Below are 13,888 nucleotides of genomic sequence, written 5' to 3'. Positions count from 1 at the left end.
AGTTTGCAGTGTTTCGGCGACCGTTTACAGCCTGGTAACATTTTGATAAATTTTTAATTTTCGGTCAAATCCAATTTTCAACTGTATACTTTCTTTTGCCCGGCAGTTTATATCGTTTACTGTTCATGATTTTTAGAGAAAAGGGTTTCAAGGTATTCGTCTGTTTGCATGTGTGGTAAGGGTAAAGTTACAAAACAAACCGTGAAAAATAGCATAGGTAATTGGTAAACACAATCGCCAAAGGGGACATATTAACTCCATGAACAAGTGAATACAACGTGCCCTGACAACTGCCACCCCGGGGGGACACACTTCCTCTTTGTGCAACAATCCCATGGGGACACCCCGGTTTAAACTACCCCGTCACACTTGATCGGGCACTGGGACACACTCGGCCTGTGTGTGTGTGTGTGTGTTGTCAACAAGGGACGTCTGTTCTCCACGTTTCTACTGAGTTGTTTGATGTAGATATTTATTACACAGGCCTCCGCCGTAGCGTGTTGTGTAAGGATGTAACTGGATGTTACTGTGCTCCGACGTGAGGTGTCTGACGTCAGGGGGTATGTATGCTGAATTTTATTGTTGTTGACGATTGTTATTGACGATTACTCTGTAGTTGGAGGATTTACAACTCACAGTCCTCTATGCCCATTTCGGTCCGTGTGTATGTCAGTTGGTCGTCTGTCAATGTTTTCCTTCTCATTTCAATACATTTTAAAAATGTATCCAAACATGTATGTAGTCTTTTTGATATGGATAACGTTTCTGGTATTTTCTCCCCATGTCCTTGGAATACCCCCCCCCCCCCCCCCAACAATACCCCCCCCTCCTACAATACACCCCCACCAACCACCCCCATCCCCCCTCCAACAATACACCCCCTACCCCCTCCAACAATACAACCCCACCCCCCTCCTACAATACACCCCACCCCCCTCCTACAATACACCCCACCCCCTCCTACAATACACCCCCACCCCCATCCAACAATACACCCCCACCCCCTCCAACAATACACCCCCACCCCCCTCCAACAATACACCCCCACCAACCACCCCCATCCCCCACCAGTCCCAACAGACCTGACACCGTCACCGTGCATATACATTTTCTATGTGAATTGAACGCAAGCAATTACCTGTTCACATGTAATGAACCGTCGTCCGTTTGAAATCCATATACTACATGCACTTACAAAGTCACTCAACCAAACCTCCCTAACGGCTTTTTGTGTGTGTTTCCCCCAGTCCTATTCGTGACATACCATCAACACGACATCTAACATCCAATTACATCTTTCCCACGCTAAACATATATACCTTCCGATGAGATATTACAAACAACGTGTGAGGCTTGTCTTCGTTATAACCCATGCTGTGTACATTATATAACGTTATTCATATCACAGCACCTTATCCAGTCATCTATCCTTATCCATATAGTTTATCCTTATCCATATCACCTATCCCTCTGCGTATCCCTTTTATATATTCGGCCATCATTCGTATAAGTTATCCTTATTCATAACACCTCTCGTTATATTTTTCATCTCTCATTATATATATAGTTGATTTAAAATCATATGAATATCATACCCTTACCCAGATAATCTTTTCCTACCCGCATTAGGTATCCTTATCAGTATAACCCATCACAATCCATATCTTCCATCCGTATGCATATCATCTTTATATAATCCATATAATCAGTCCCTAGTGCTGTAGTGTACAATATCCATACCATATATCCGTCATCAATAAATTCATCCTTATCCATATCAGCTATCCTTATTTTTATCGTCTTTCATTATTAGCAACACTTATGTAAAATATAAAGTAAAAATGTAAAAAAAGTTAATACAATTCATGGACATCGCCTCCGTGGTCTTAGGTAGAGCGTCCGCCCGGAGAGCGATACGAGTTTGATCCCCGGCCGCGTCATACCAAATGACGTTAAAAGAAGGTACTTGGTGTTACCCTGTCTGGCGCTCGGCATTAAGGGGCTAAAACAAGGATTGGTCGGCTCGGAGTCAGTATACTGTGTCTGAGTGGGGTATTCATGTTAAACTGCGACATGGTATCTCAGTAAGCTAGCACTATAAATCGGCATCAGTCCGGACTAGTACAAGCAGCCACACACACAAACACTCACGTGCATGCACGTCGCTATATAAGTGCAATAATAACGCGACGATAAACCCCAATTCATCTCACCTCACAATCTATGGACAACCACTTCCCTATTATACTGCACCAGTAACGTTTCTCGACAGATCCTTATACCGTTATCAATTATGACCATCTTATCCATACAATCTATCCTCATTCATATCGTTTATTGATTATATACTTCATCAATATCGACATATCACAGTTTTCATGTGAACCTAGTTTTCAAGGACCAACACCACACACCGCCTAACGTTATATGGTGATGGGGCCCCGCACTAGCCTGTCTCCCGGACCGTACAGAATAAATTTAAACACGTGTCCAACTCAGGTCTAGAATGATTGGGCAAGTCTAGCCTGAAATTAAACATGCTCTAAGCTCCATTTGGATTTTGAAGATAAATATTTTTATATAAAATAATTTCTGAGACTTAAAGTTAGTCTAGTCCCGCACCTCAACATGTAGGGTATATTATGACTCATCCCCAAGCGCGAGGGATAAGGCAAAGCAGCTTTGCAATAAACGCTTAATCTCTATACAAATGCAACTGTTGGACCGTGCTACAGCTATAATAACAACAATCGACCCAAGTGCAAGCATCATCATAAACTAACACACCCTGCTATAAATCAAATTCGAATTTGGGCGTTGATCCAATTGACATCCAGATGCTACACTATGCATTATGGCTGTCGATTGTGGGATAAGCCTAAATGCTGGTTTGATATATGATCTAGATCTTAACAATGAACAACATAACCTATTTCTATGCTGCTGGTGTGGTTGTGTCTTCAGGACCAGAGCCATGTTTGTGTCCCCGAGACAACTTCGTCTAGCAGTCTGCATGATTACAATGCTGAGCGGCGCAAGTGCACACAGTGGTACGTAATCTCATAACGTTGTGCAACATGCTCTTTATAACAGGACATAGTACTTAAAGTCTCTCTACCGCATCGGTATATAGAGAAATGTAATAAAGAAAGGACCGCAGGCACAACATCGACATGTTATTCTTGTTATGTATATTCTGAAGCAAATGCCATTGAAACTACATAGATAATTCACACGAACGTTATTTTCGTAATTATAGGTTTTGAGAAGAAGTTGTTTATTCTGATGTAAATGCTATAGAAACTGCCCTCATAATATTAACACGAACGTTATTTTCGTAATTATGTTTTGAGAAGTTGTTTATTCTGATGTAAATGCTATAGAAACTGCACTAATAATATTAACCCAAACGTTATTTTCGTAATTATAGGTTTTGAGAAGTTGTTTATTCTGAAGTAAATGCTGTAGAAACTGCACTTATAATATTAAATGAACGTTATTTTCGTAATTATAGGTTTTGAGAGGTTGTTTATTCTGATGTAAATGCTATAGAAACTGTACTTATAATATTAACACGAACGTTATTTTCGTAATTATAGGTTTTGAGAAGAAGTTGTTTATTCTGAAGTAAATGCTATAGAAACTGCCCTCATAATATTAACACGTACGTTATTTTCGTAATTATGTTTTGAGAAGTTGTTTATTCTGAAGTAAATGCTATAGAAACTGCACTAATAATATTAACACGAACGTTATTTTCGTAATTATAGGTTTTGAGAAGAAGTTGTTTATTCTGAAGTAAATGCTGTAGAAACTGCACTTATAATATTAAAACGAACGTTATTTTCGTAATTATAGGTTTTGAGGAGAAGTTGTTTATTATGATGTAAATCCTATAGAAACTGTACTTATAATATTAACACGAACGTTATTTTCGTAATTATAGGTTTTGAGAAGTTGTTTATCCTGAAGTAAATGCTATAGAAACTGCACTAATAATATTAACACGAACGTTATTTTCGTAATTATAGGTTTTGAGAAGTTGTTTATTCTGAAGTAAATGCTATAGAAACTGCACTAATAATATTAACACGAACGTTATTTCGTAATTATAGGTTTTGAGAAGAAGTTGTTTATTCTGAAGTAAATGCTATAGAAACTGCAATAATAAAATTAACACGAACGTTATTTTCGTAATTATAGGTTTTGAGGAGAAGTTGTTTATTCTGATGTAAATCCTATAGAAACTGTACTTATAATATTAACACGAACGTTATTTTCGTAATTATAGGTTTTGAGAAGTTGTTTATCCTGAAGTAAATGCTATAGAACTGCACTAATAATATTAACACGAACGGTATTTTCGTAATTATAGGTTTTGAGAAGAAGTTGTTTATTCTGAAGTAAATGCTATAGAAACTGCAATAATAATATTAACACGAACGTTATTTACTTAATTATAGGTTTTGAGAAGTTGTTTATTCTGATGTAAATCCTATAGAAACTGTACTTATAATATTAACACGAACGTTATTTTCGTAATTATAGGTTTTGAGAAGTTGTTTATTCTGAAGTAAATGCTATAGAAACTGCACTAATAATATTAACACGAACGTTATTTCGTAATTATAGGTTTTGAGAAGAAGTTGTTTATTCTGAAGTAAATGCTATAGAAACTGCAATAATAAAATTAACACGAACGTTATTTTCGTAATTATAGGTTTTGAGGAGAAGTTGTTTATTCTGATGTAAATCCTATAGAAACTGTACTTATAATATTAACACGAACGTTATTTTCGTAATTATAGGTTTTGAGAAGTTGTTTATCCTGAAGTAAATGCTATAGAACTGCACTAATAATATTAACACGAACGGTATTTTCGTAATTATAGGTTTTGAGAAGAAGTTGTTTATTCTGAAGTAAATGCTATAGAAACTGCAATAATAATATTAACACGAACGTTATTTACTTAATTATAGGTTTTGAGAAGTTGTTTATTCTGATGTAAATCCTATAGAAACTGTACTTATAATATTAACACGAACGTTATTTTCGTAATTATAGGTTTTGAGAAGTTGTTTATTCTGAAGTAAATGCTATAGAAACTGCACTAATAATATTAACACGAACGTTATTTCGTAATTATAGGTTTTGAGAAGAAGTTGTTTATTCTGAAGTAAATGCTATAGAAACTGCAATAATAAAATTAACACGAACGTTATTTTCGTAATTATAGGTTTTGAGGAGAAGTTGTTTATTCTGATGTAAATCCTATAGAAACTGTACTTATAATATTAACACGAACGTTATTTTCGTAATTATAGGTTTTGAGAAGTTGTTTATCCTGAAGTAAATGCTATAGAACTGCACTAATAATATTAACACGAACGGTATTTTCGTAATTATAGGTTTTGAGAAGAAGTTGTTTATTCTGAAGTAAATGCTATAGAAACTGCACTAATAATATTAACACGAACGTTATTTCGTAATTATAGGTTTTGAGAAGAAGTTGTTTATTCTGAAGTAAATGCTATAGAAACTGCACTAATAATATTAACACGAACGTTATTTCGTAATTATAGGTTTTGAGAAGTTGTTTATCCTAAAGAAAATGCTATAGAAACTGCACTAATGATATTAACAAGAACGTTATTTTCGTAATTCTGATTTGAATTATGCCAATTCATTAAAGATTTGTTCTATAAAGGTGTGGACGGTCGTGTGGCATCCGAGTTTTGGTTGGTCTCATGGGTAAAATGTGTAAGACCCATTCCTGGTGTTCCCCGCCGCTATGAAACCGGAACACTCACTCACTCCCTCCAAACATATACATGTTATTATTGATACAACTATAACTGATTCCATTCAGATCGATTCAAACTAAATTAAATTAATTTAGATAAACTGGAAAATTGTTTCAGACAAAAATCCAGTAATCCTGTGGTGGGACCCTATGGGTAACATTGACCGACATACGACATGTGGGAACTGCACGTGCCAGGTCACTGCCAACAGAGCCCGGATGACGGAACAAAGTCACATGGTATAGCAAACGTTAATTCGGTGTGGCAGAATGGAATTGATAGAATTTTATTTTGGACCTGAACACTAAATCGAGGATATCAATTTTCACCAGTTATCAAACTTTATCTAGCTTTATCTTTAGACGTGCATTCACATTTACTTCTTTGTAAATGTAAAATGTGAACTAACTCACTCACTCTAAAGACTGGTTTTCTCCAGTATAGCGTATATTTCCTAACAGTCTTAAATGTTGTTCTACAAGTAACTGTGGTCACGGATGGCCCAAATGTCTTTTATAAGGGTCATGGTCCACTTATCGTGGGTTCGAATCCCAGAAGCGTCCAGACTCTGATCCTAGCCTATACATGTACTCGTTGGTTTTACGAAAGTTGTACGCATTTAAGATCTGCTTCGCCGACTTTCCTTATAGACTAAGCTGACAGGCGGCGGTATAACTGAAATTATATAAACGCATAACCTCTCCAAATAATTGTTGAAATACATTCTCTGGCTGAATACTTGCGTATGTAATTATCATAACTTGATAATCATCAAAAACATTCATGTGAGCAGTGCTCGGTCAATTATCATTGTACTACCTTTGATAATTTCAGGCATATATTTTTGATGGTACTAGCTTTGGAGAGACGGGATTTCCATTTCCAAGACAACGTGGGCATATATGGGGTCTGTTTATGAACGAATCGCCTAAAAATAATGAATGGCTTATGAGCCAAGATGATGTTATCTCCCTTTTCAACTACACCTCGACCTTCCGAAGAGAAAGTCACTGTCCGTTTCCAACACAGTGGTTAGCAGATATTGACAATTTGATTGACGTAACCTATTTAGTGCGGACGTCAGAGAAGACAAGGCTGAGGAAAGAAGGACTAGCGCCAATTATATTTGTTCACACTGATTGTTGGACGCCGTCTGATAGATCGAAGTACATGAAAATGTTACAGAAATATGTTCCAGTTGATTCTTACGGACCCTGTGAACATAACAAAGATTTTCCAAACAGGTTAGTAAATGAATCATGTAATATTACCGCACTGCCGTGGGGGCCCCCACAGCAAAAGTAGTGTATTCATCGTTATAGCTAAAATGGATAGAATTATCATAAAAACGCCCGCATGTTATCAGAAATGAGCGGGCCACTGTAACTAGATAATGCCCTCATATTACTTGACGACGGGCCATTATCACGCCCGTTGTTAGGTGACGTCATAGGATAGGGATAGGTGACGTAACGTTCAATAGTGACGTCATCTGGGTTGCTCTATGACGTTTCCATATTTGTAAAAGGGGGTCAGTGACATTCGTGTTGATTGCAGTAAATGTTTCAAAATCGACATTGTTGTTTCTTTTTATTTGATAAAAAAGTCCATCCATTTTAGCTATAATAACGGTAACTCTATTTTTCAGGGCATTATCATTTGCAGAAGCCCTCGGTCTTTTCAACTGCCCTCCTTCGTCGGGCAGTTAATGGAAGACCTCGGGCTTCTGCAAATGATAATGCCCTGAAAAAAACGTTACCCTTATATTATAACAGCTGTTTCCATCAAGGGACAGTCTCGTGGTGATCTGGAGTTGCGTTATTTCAAGTATGCCCGAGCGACAGTACATGACTTTTGATGTAAGATATTAGGACAACGGTTATTGGAACCTTCGATTCTGGACTTAGAGAGGGGACTAGGGTGGCCCCGCAAGTCATTGTGCAGAGTGGCGTCCCTTGGGCACGCCAGAAACCTTTGATTGAGGGTTCGAATCCCGTTTCGCCCCGATTATGTTTCTAGGACATCCGATCCCGTTAGTCGCCTCTTACGGCAAGCATGGGTTGCTGAAGACCTATTCTACCCCGGAACTTTAGGGTAACCATGGTTACCGTGAAAGGCGACTAACGGGACCGGGTGGTCAGGCTCGGGATATCAATAACTGAATTCTCTGGTCCTGATTCGATTATTTAAAGACCGCCGTCATATAGCTGGAATTTTGCTGAGTGCGGCGTTAAAATCCAACAAACAAGACAGGCAGACAGACAAAACAAACAAACAAACAAACAAACAAACAAACGAAATCACCCAACACTGTGCACCTGCTCTGTATTAGAAACCTGATATATCAAAAGCAATGTTTACGTGTAAACTTGGTGTGTTATAATTTGGAACTGTTCTCATAAGACTTATATATTTTTCTTTACAGTACCATCATTGGCAACATGGCCGGGATGCTTGCCCCCGAGTTTTACAGATTCGTCGCACAGTACAAGTTCGCGTTTGCCTTCGAAAACGCCGTGTGTCATGATTACATAACGGAGAAACTGTGGCGCCCACTGATAGCGGGGACTGTGCCTATTGTGTTCGGGTCGCCCACTGTGAAGGTAATTACACGTTCTTCCTCCCTCGATTTACATTCAGCAATGAGAAGGGCATTCGTGACCAACTCGTTTTATTCCGGGACAAGCCGAATGCGACTCGTGCCCCTCTCATGGCCATTTTTGCGACCGGGTTCCGTCTTAGCGCAAACGGGCATACCCAAAACACTTGTCAACTCGTTGCGTAATGGTTCACATATTATTTTCCATGTATTATATATAGTTCACATGCAATTTAAAGCACATTGAGACATGTGGAATTATACTGTATGATTGAACACATTTAACTGTGCCTTGGGTATATTTTAAATGCAAGACATATGTAAAATTATTTCTGAGGGATTCTTTGACGACGAACTTAAAATCATACGCGCATTCTGATTGGTTTGTCGTATTTTTGCACATAACATTCATCGACAGGGGGAAGAGTCTTCTTGCAGGTTACCGAAAGGGGCGAGGGGTGACGCATGTGAGAAGGGGGCACGGGTGGCCCTGTCGTCTGAGGCGCCGCGATTCGCTGTGCAGAGTTGCGTCCCTTGGGCACGTCAGAAACCTATGATTGTGGGTTCGAATCCATGTTCACCCCAATTGTGTTTCCAGGTTTATCAGCACCATACCCGTGCTAGTGGGTTTCACCGAAATGGTAAACGTCTGAGACCTCTATCACTTCAGGCTTTCCTCCCACATTAAGCTGTATAACTTGAATACTGTTAAAAGCAGCGTTATCCCAACTCAGCAAAGAAAACATTCCATTGGCGGTTGGTTAGTTCATCCACTATGACAGTTTATTTGTTTGTTGTTTACCTCCGCACTGTGCAGTAGCTGCTCTGGTCTTTGTTAATACTGAAAAGGCAGTTTTGAAATCGCTGGTTCATGTTGTTTAACCCCGCACTCAGCAATATTCCAGCCTGAAAATAATCGAATCTGGACCAGACAATCCAGTGATTGATACTGTGAGCACGCCGTCGTGGTACGGTGCCACGTCATCAGCCAAGTCACCGAACCTGACTACCAAATCAATTTGGTCGCATCTTACGTTCGTTTGTTTGTTTGTTGATAACACAGCACGCAGCAATATTCCATCTGTGTGACGGCGGTCTGTAAATAATCGAGTTTTGAGCAGATAATCCAGTGATTAACATCATGATCATCGATATACGCAATTTGGGTACAACGACGTGCATCAACCAAGTCAGCGAGCCTGACCACCCGATCCCGTTATGGGTATCTTACGACAAGCATGGGTAGCTCGTTTCTTGCGATCAACATACATGTAGGTAGCTGGGGATCAATCCAAACCCGGACAGCGGTAAAGTGAATATTACCTACAACCAACCAATTACATCAAGACAAAACTAATTGTGTAATAATATGCATACTCTATCAATGTGTACTACTCAAAACAAGAACATCCACAATTGAAACGCCGTGTGCGGCTATACCCACCAGCTATGACAGATTAACAACAGTGATATGATAACATGGATTGTTTTATTGGGGTGTATACTCCCCAGGGAGCTGAGAATGAAAATCGAGTGCTCACTGATCCACTGACCGGGGTAATAATAGTGTAGCGCTATGAGCATCCACTTGGTGATTGGAATCTGGCGCATTATAAATGCACTTTTAATTATTATTCTTATTCTTCTTCTTCTTATTATTATTATTGACTTCCTTTAAGTATAGTATATAACAAATATCAGTTGCGTAAGTATACAGAACCAATGACAAGGAAAATTACCATTCTATAATTTGTTCGTATCATTTCCTGGATCGAATGTCATATTTTAAATTCAAGACGATTTCTAAATTACGGGTTTATACAACATCCAATGTGTTTTATATACATTTCAAAACGATTGAATTAAGAATTTTGCACAGTTACCGAGTGAATGTAGTTTAATGTCAAAGTCGGCAATATTACATTTTGTAATACAGAGTTAAACCAGTGACTGAAAACATGAGCACCGATCATGTTATCGGGCTTACAATGACACACAGTTAGCCAAGGTCGCAGCACTTGAGACCCCGATCCATTTTGGTCGACTCTAACGATACGCAGACCCGTGAAGATCCGGGTAAAAATAGGTCTTCAGCAACCCATGCTTGTCGTAAGAGGCGTCTATGCTTGTCGTAAGAGGCGACTAACGGGATCGGATGGTCAGACTCGCTGACTTGGTTGATGCATGTCAACGTATCCCAATTGCATAGATCGATGCTCAATCACTGGATTGTGTGGTTCAGACTCGATTATTTACAGACCGCCGTCAGATACCTGTAATATTGCTGAGTGCGGCGTTAAACAACACAGTAAGAAACAAACAAACAAACAAACGATACGCCTAGATAACACGGGATCAATCCTACCCTGAAATCCCCACGGAGGTAATATACTCAAAGTCATAGCAGGAATTATTAATTTTGATATATAACCTCGAACGCTTGCTTTTTCATTCCAGGATTACCTTCCTGCTGAAAAATCCGCCATTGTGATAACTGACTTCAAGAACATAGAGGACGTGGCTCGCCATATTAACTACCTGGACCAACACGACGAGGAATATGAAAAGTATTTACAATATAAAAAAACTGGAATTAAAAATAAATACCTGTTGGAAGTCAACCGAAAGACGAGACTGACTGATGGGACAGGTATTTTCAGAAAGTTTGAATGTTTCCTTTGCCAAAAATTGCATGATGCCATCAGAAAGCAAGATGAGGATGCGCCTGTTTCCAAAGGGGAGAGACGTCATTACGGTTGCCCTGCGCCGATGTCGTTTAATGTTGATGGACACTATGTTGTGCCGAGAAACTCTAGAAACAGTGCCTACGAGAAAGCAAGACACCGATCTAAAGCAATTAAATATTTTCATGACCGAAATATCAACGCTACCTTTGATGACATAGAAAATTATTCCAAAGATTTAAGAAAAACATGCCACTATGTGCACGACGAATTGTAATGCTTCCCCACATCATTAAACTGAATGCAGCGTTCGTCACTGATCGTTTTAGTGGGGTTATGTTGCTAATATTCAGGCAGTGTTTGTTTGATTGTTGTTTAACGCCGCACTCAGTAATATTCCAGCTATATGACGGCGGTCTGAAAATAATCGAGTCTGGACCAGACAATCAAGTAATTGATATAATGAGCATCGATCCACGCAATTGGGATACGATGACATGCATCAACCAAGTCAGCGATCCTGACCGCCCGTTAGTCGCCTTTTACGACAAGCATAGTCCCTTTTACGGCAAGCATGGGTTGCTGAAGACCATTCTACCTCGGATCTTCACGGGTCTTAAACGAATGGAATAACTACAGGACACAAACTTTCGTCAACATATCGCTTGCCAATCAAATGCCCATTCACAATAACGAAATGAGTTCGCCTGTCATGTGTGATACCGCCCAACACCATGACACTACCGCACCCATACCGATCATGGCCAAGAACTGTTTCCTTGGCACACCCCTCGCTGCTACATCGCCAACCAAAAACGTTTTCGTACATACCTGTGGGTGAGAAACCCATTTGAGATTCCTTGCATCATATGTGAGATCGAATTCCTGGTCCGTGATTGGCTACTCAATGTCGATGACCTAAGGTCAAATTATGACGTACTACTTTCCTGATTGTAATTAATTGATACGTTACTCGTACTTTGGTCGAATTCACCTACGGTTTGATTTGGTTTGGTTGTTGTTTTACGCCGCACTCAGCAATATTCCAGCTATATGACGGCGGTCTGTAAATACTCGAGTCTAGACCAGACAATCCAGTGATTTACATCATGAACATCGATCCACGCAATTGGGATTGATGACATGCATCAACCAAGTCAGCGAGCCTGACCACCCGATCCCGTTAGTCGCCTTTTACGACAAGCATAGTCACCTTTTACGGCAAGCATGGGTTGCTGAAGACCTATTCTACCCCGGATCTTCACGGGACGAATTCACCTACGGCTGTGCCGGGACTCTATGGATTTAGAGTTTTATTAATGTTCTTTGATCTCATCTAGTTTGCATTATCACCATCGCTTGATAATACACAGATATTGCGGAACCTTATTGTGGAAGGTCACACTAGGTGTGGGTAGGAGGTAGTAGGCCGGAAGAGGTCACAAATGACCGGCGTTGTGTTATGTATTAATGCGCCACTGAGATTATGAGAATGGACAAATTATGCATCGATTCTGCGCAAAAATGGGGCGATTTTATAGGGTGTGTAAGAAAGAGATGACTACACTTGTGCCTGTCAGATACCATTTAGCTTGTATCTCGTTTTTCAAGGAACACCCGAGTTGTCCAAGCGGTGTGCCGTCGAGCAGAAATTTGTAAACTTGGATGTCTGTCATAAAATAGTACAACCTCGGTCCTTAAAACCTGATCAATGTGCCTTTTACTGTCAGTCCATTATCTCTACCAGCGCCTTCATTTCGACAAAGGCAGTTTTCTGGTTATGCCCTTTTTTTATTGGTTTGTTTACGATTTTTTGTTTCAAAACTTGAAGGAAGGCGGTGGTTGAAAAAAATATTTCAAAATCATTTATTTGTAAAAATATGGTCGGGAGGCATTGAAACAATATAATTCAATGTCATAAAGGGCCAAGATATCAAACAATTATTTAAACATGCTGTCGTACAAATATTAATTACAAGGAGCACAACTCGTGATCTACGCGAGTTGGCGCCACGATCGAGAAAAGTGGGCTTGATGTGGCATGGGTAGAATTTAGGCGTTGATATAACCAAGAGATAACCAAGATGGCATTTAACAGTCTTCACGTGCGTTAGTGACCTGCCACTACCATGAGCAGGTTCCCCAGAGAAAGGTCGACCGACAAACGGCCTTTTATTACTTGCCCGTGAAGAGATCACCCGTTTAATAAACATACAGCTGTATTACACATTGTGTAATACCAAAACGCGTGCTTATGTACTCTCGGAACACGTTTCACGAACAAATATTGAAAGCTCTCAACATCCCTTGGCTTATTCAACGACATTGCTTGTGGAGATGATAGATCACTGAGAGGAGCTTATGCACACTGGATGACCCCAGCAACCTTGTTGCTAGGTTGACGTCACATGGCATTGTTTCGCCGAAGGATCTTGCAACAAAATTCCACAAATTACGTCATTGGGTATTGTGACGTGATTGTAAACTTTGAGGTGCAAGGCCCCGTTCCACAAGGCGATCGTACGGTAGCGCGACGACAGTCGTTGGTCAAAGTTAAAGTATTATATATATGAGTTGCGATAACCTTAACGCTACGATAATTTTGTGGAACGGACGCCTGAATTCTAAAGGTGGACCGTTGGATGGTATTAAATTCAAACGTTTCAACTTTTGACGTATTTGAAGTATTACTGAAGTATTACTGTGATAAACTCAGTTGGATTATGCCGTGGATCGTGTAGGTGTAAGCCTATTCACACTCAACAGTATAATTCTAAAAACGTTATAAATGGCAAGTAAT

The 13,888-nt window shown here is 39.5% G+C and overlaps 1 protein-coding gene across 1 annotated transcript; it reads left to right on the top strand.

The window, feature by feature from the left end:
• The first annotated feature begins 238 nt into the window (after positions 1 to 238).
• LOC124132570 (alpha-(1,3)-fucosyltransferase 10-like) lies at positions 239 to 11,404 on the top strand. The gene is made up of 6 exons (XM_046496537.2): positions 239 to 560; positions 2,965 to 3,050; positions 5,923 to 6,044; positions 6,640 to 7,049; positions 8,231 to 8,408; positions 10,862 to 11,404. The coding sequence occupies exons 2-6, from the start codon at positions 2,975 to 2,977 to the stop codon at positions 11,363 to 11,365; spliced, it is 1,290 nt and encodes a 429-aa protein (XP_046352493.2). The 5' UTR covers positions 239 to 560; positions 2,965 to 2,974; the 3' UTR covers positions 11,366 to 11,404.
• The last annotated feature ends 2,484 nt before the right edge of the window (positions 11,405 to 13,888 follow it).

Source organism: Haliotis rufescens, unplaced genomic scaffold (genome assembly GCF_023055435.1).
Source record: "Haliotis rufescens isolate VD_foot unplaced genomic scaffold, xgHalRufe1.0.p SCAF_11, whole genome shotgun sequence".
NCBI classification, from domain to species: domain Eukaryota; kingdom Metazoa; phylum Mollusca; class Gastropoda; order Lepetellida; family Haliotidae; genus Haliotis; species Haliotis rufescens.
This window is presented reverse-complemented; position numbering and strand designations above follow the sequence as displayed.

What these genes read in the sequence shown, in the direction of transcription:
- LOC124132570 (XM_046496537.2), top strand. Translation starts at nt 2,975, where the DNA reads ATGTTTGTGTCCCCGAGACAACTTCGTCTAGCAGTCTGCATGATTACA. An exon ending in TGACGGAACAAAGTCACATG is followed by an intron (nt 6,045 to 6,639) that starts GTATAGCAAACG and finishes TGATAATTTCAG; the next exon opens with GCATATATTTTTGATGGTAC. An exon ending in AACAAAGATTTTCCAAACAG is followed by an intron (nt 7,050 to 8,230) that starts GTTAGTAAATGA and finishes TTTTCTTTACAG; the next exon opens with TACCATCATTGGCAACATGG.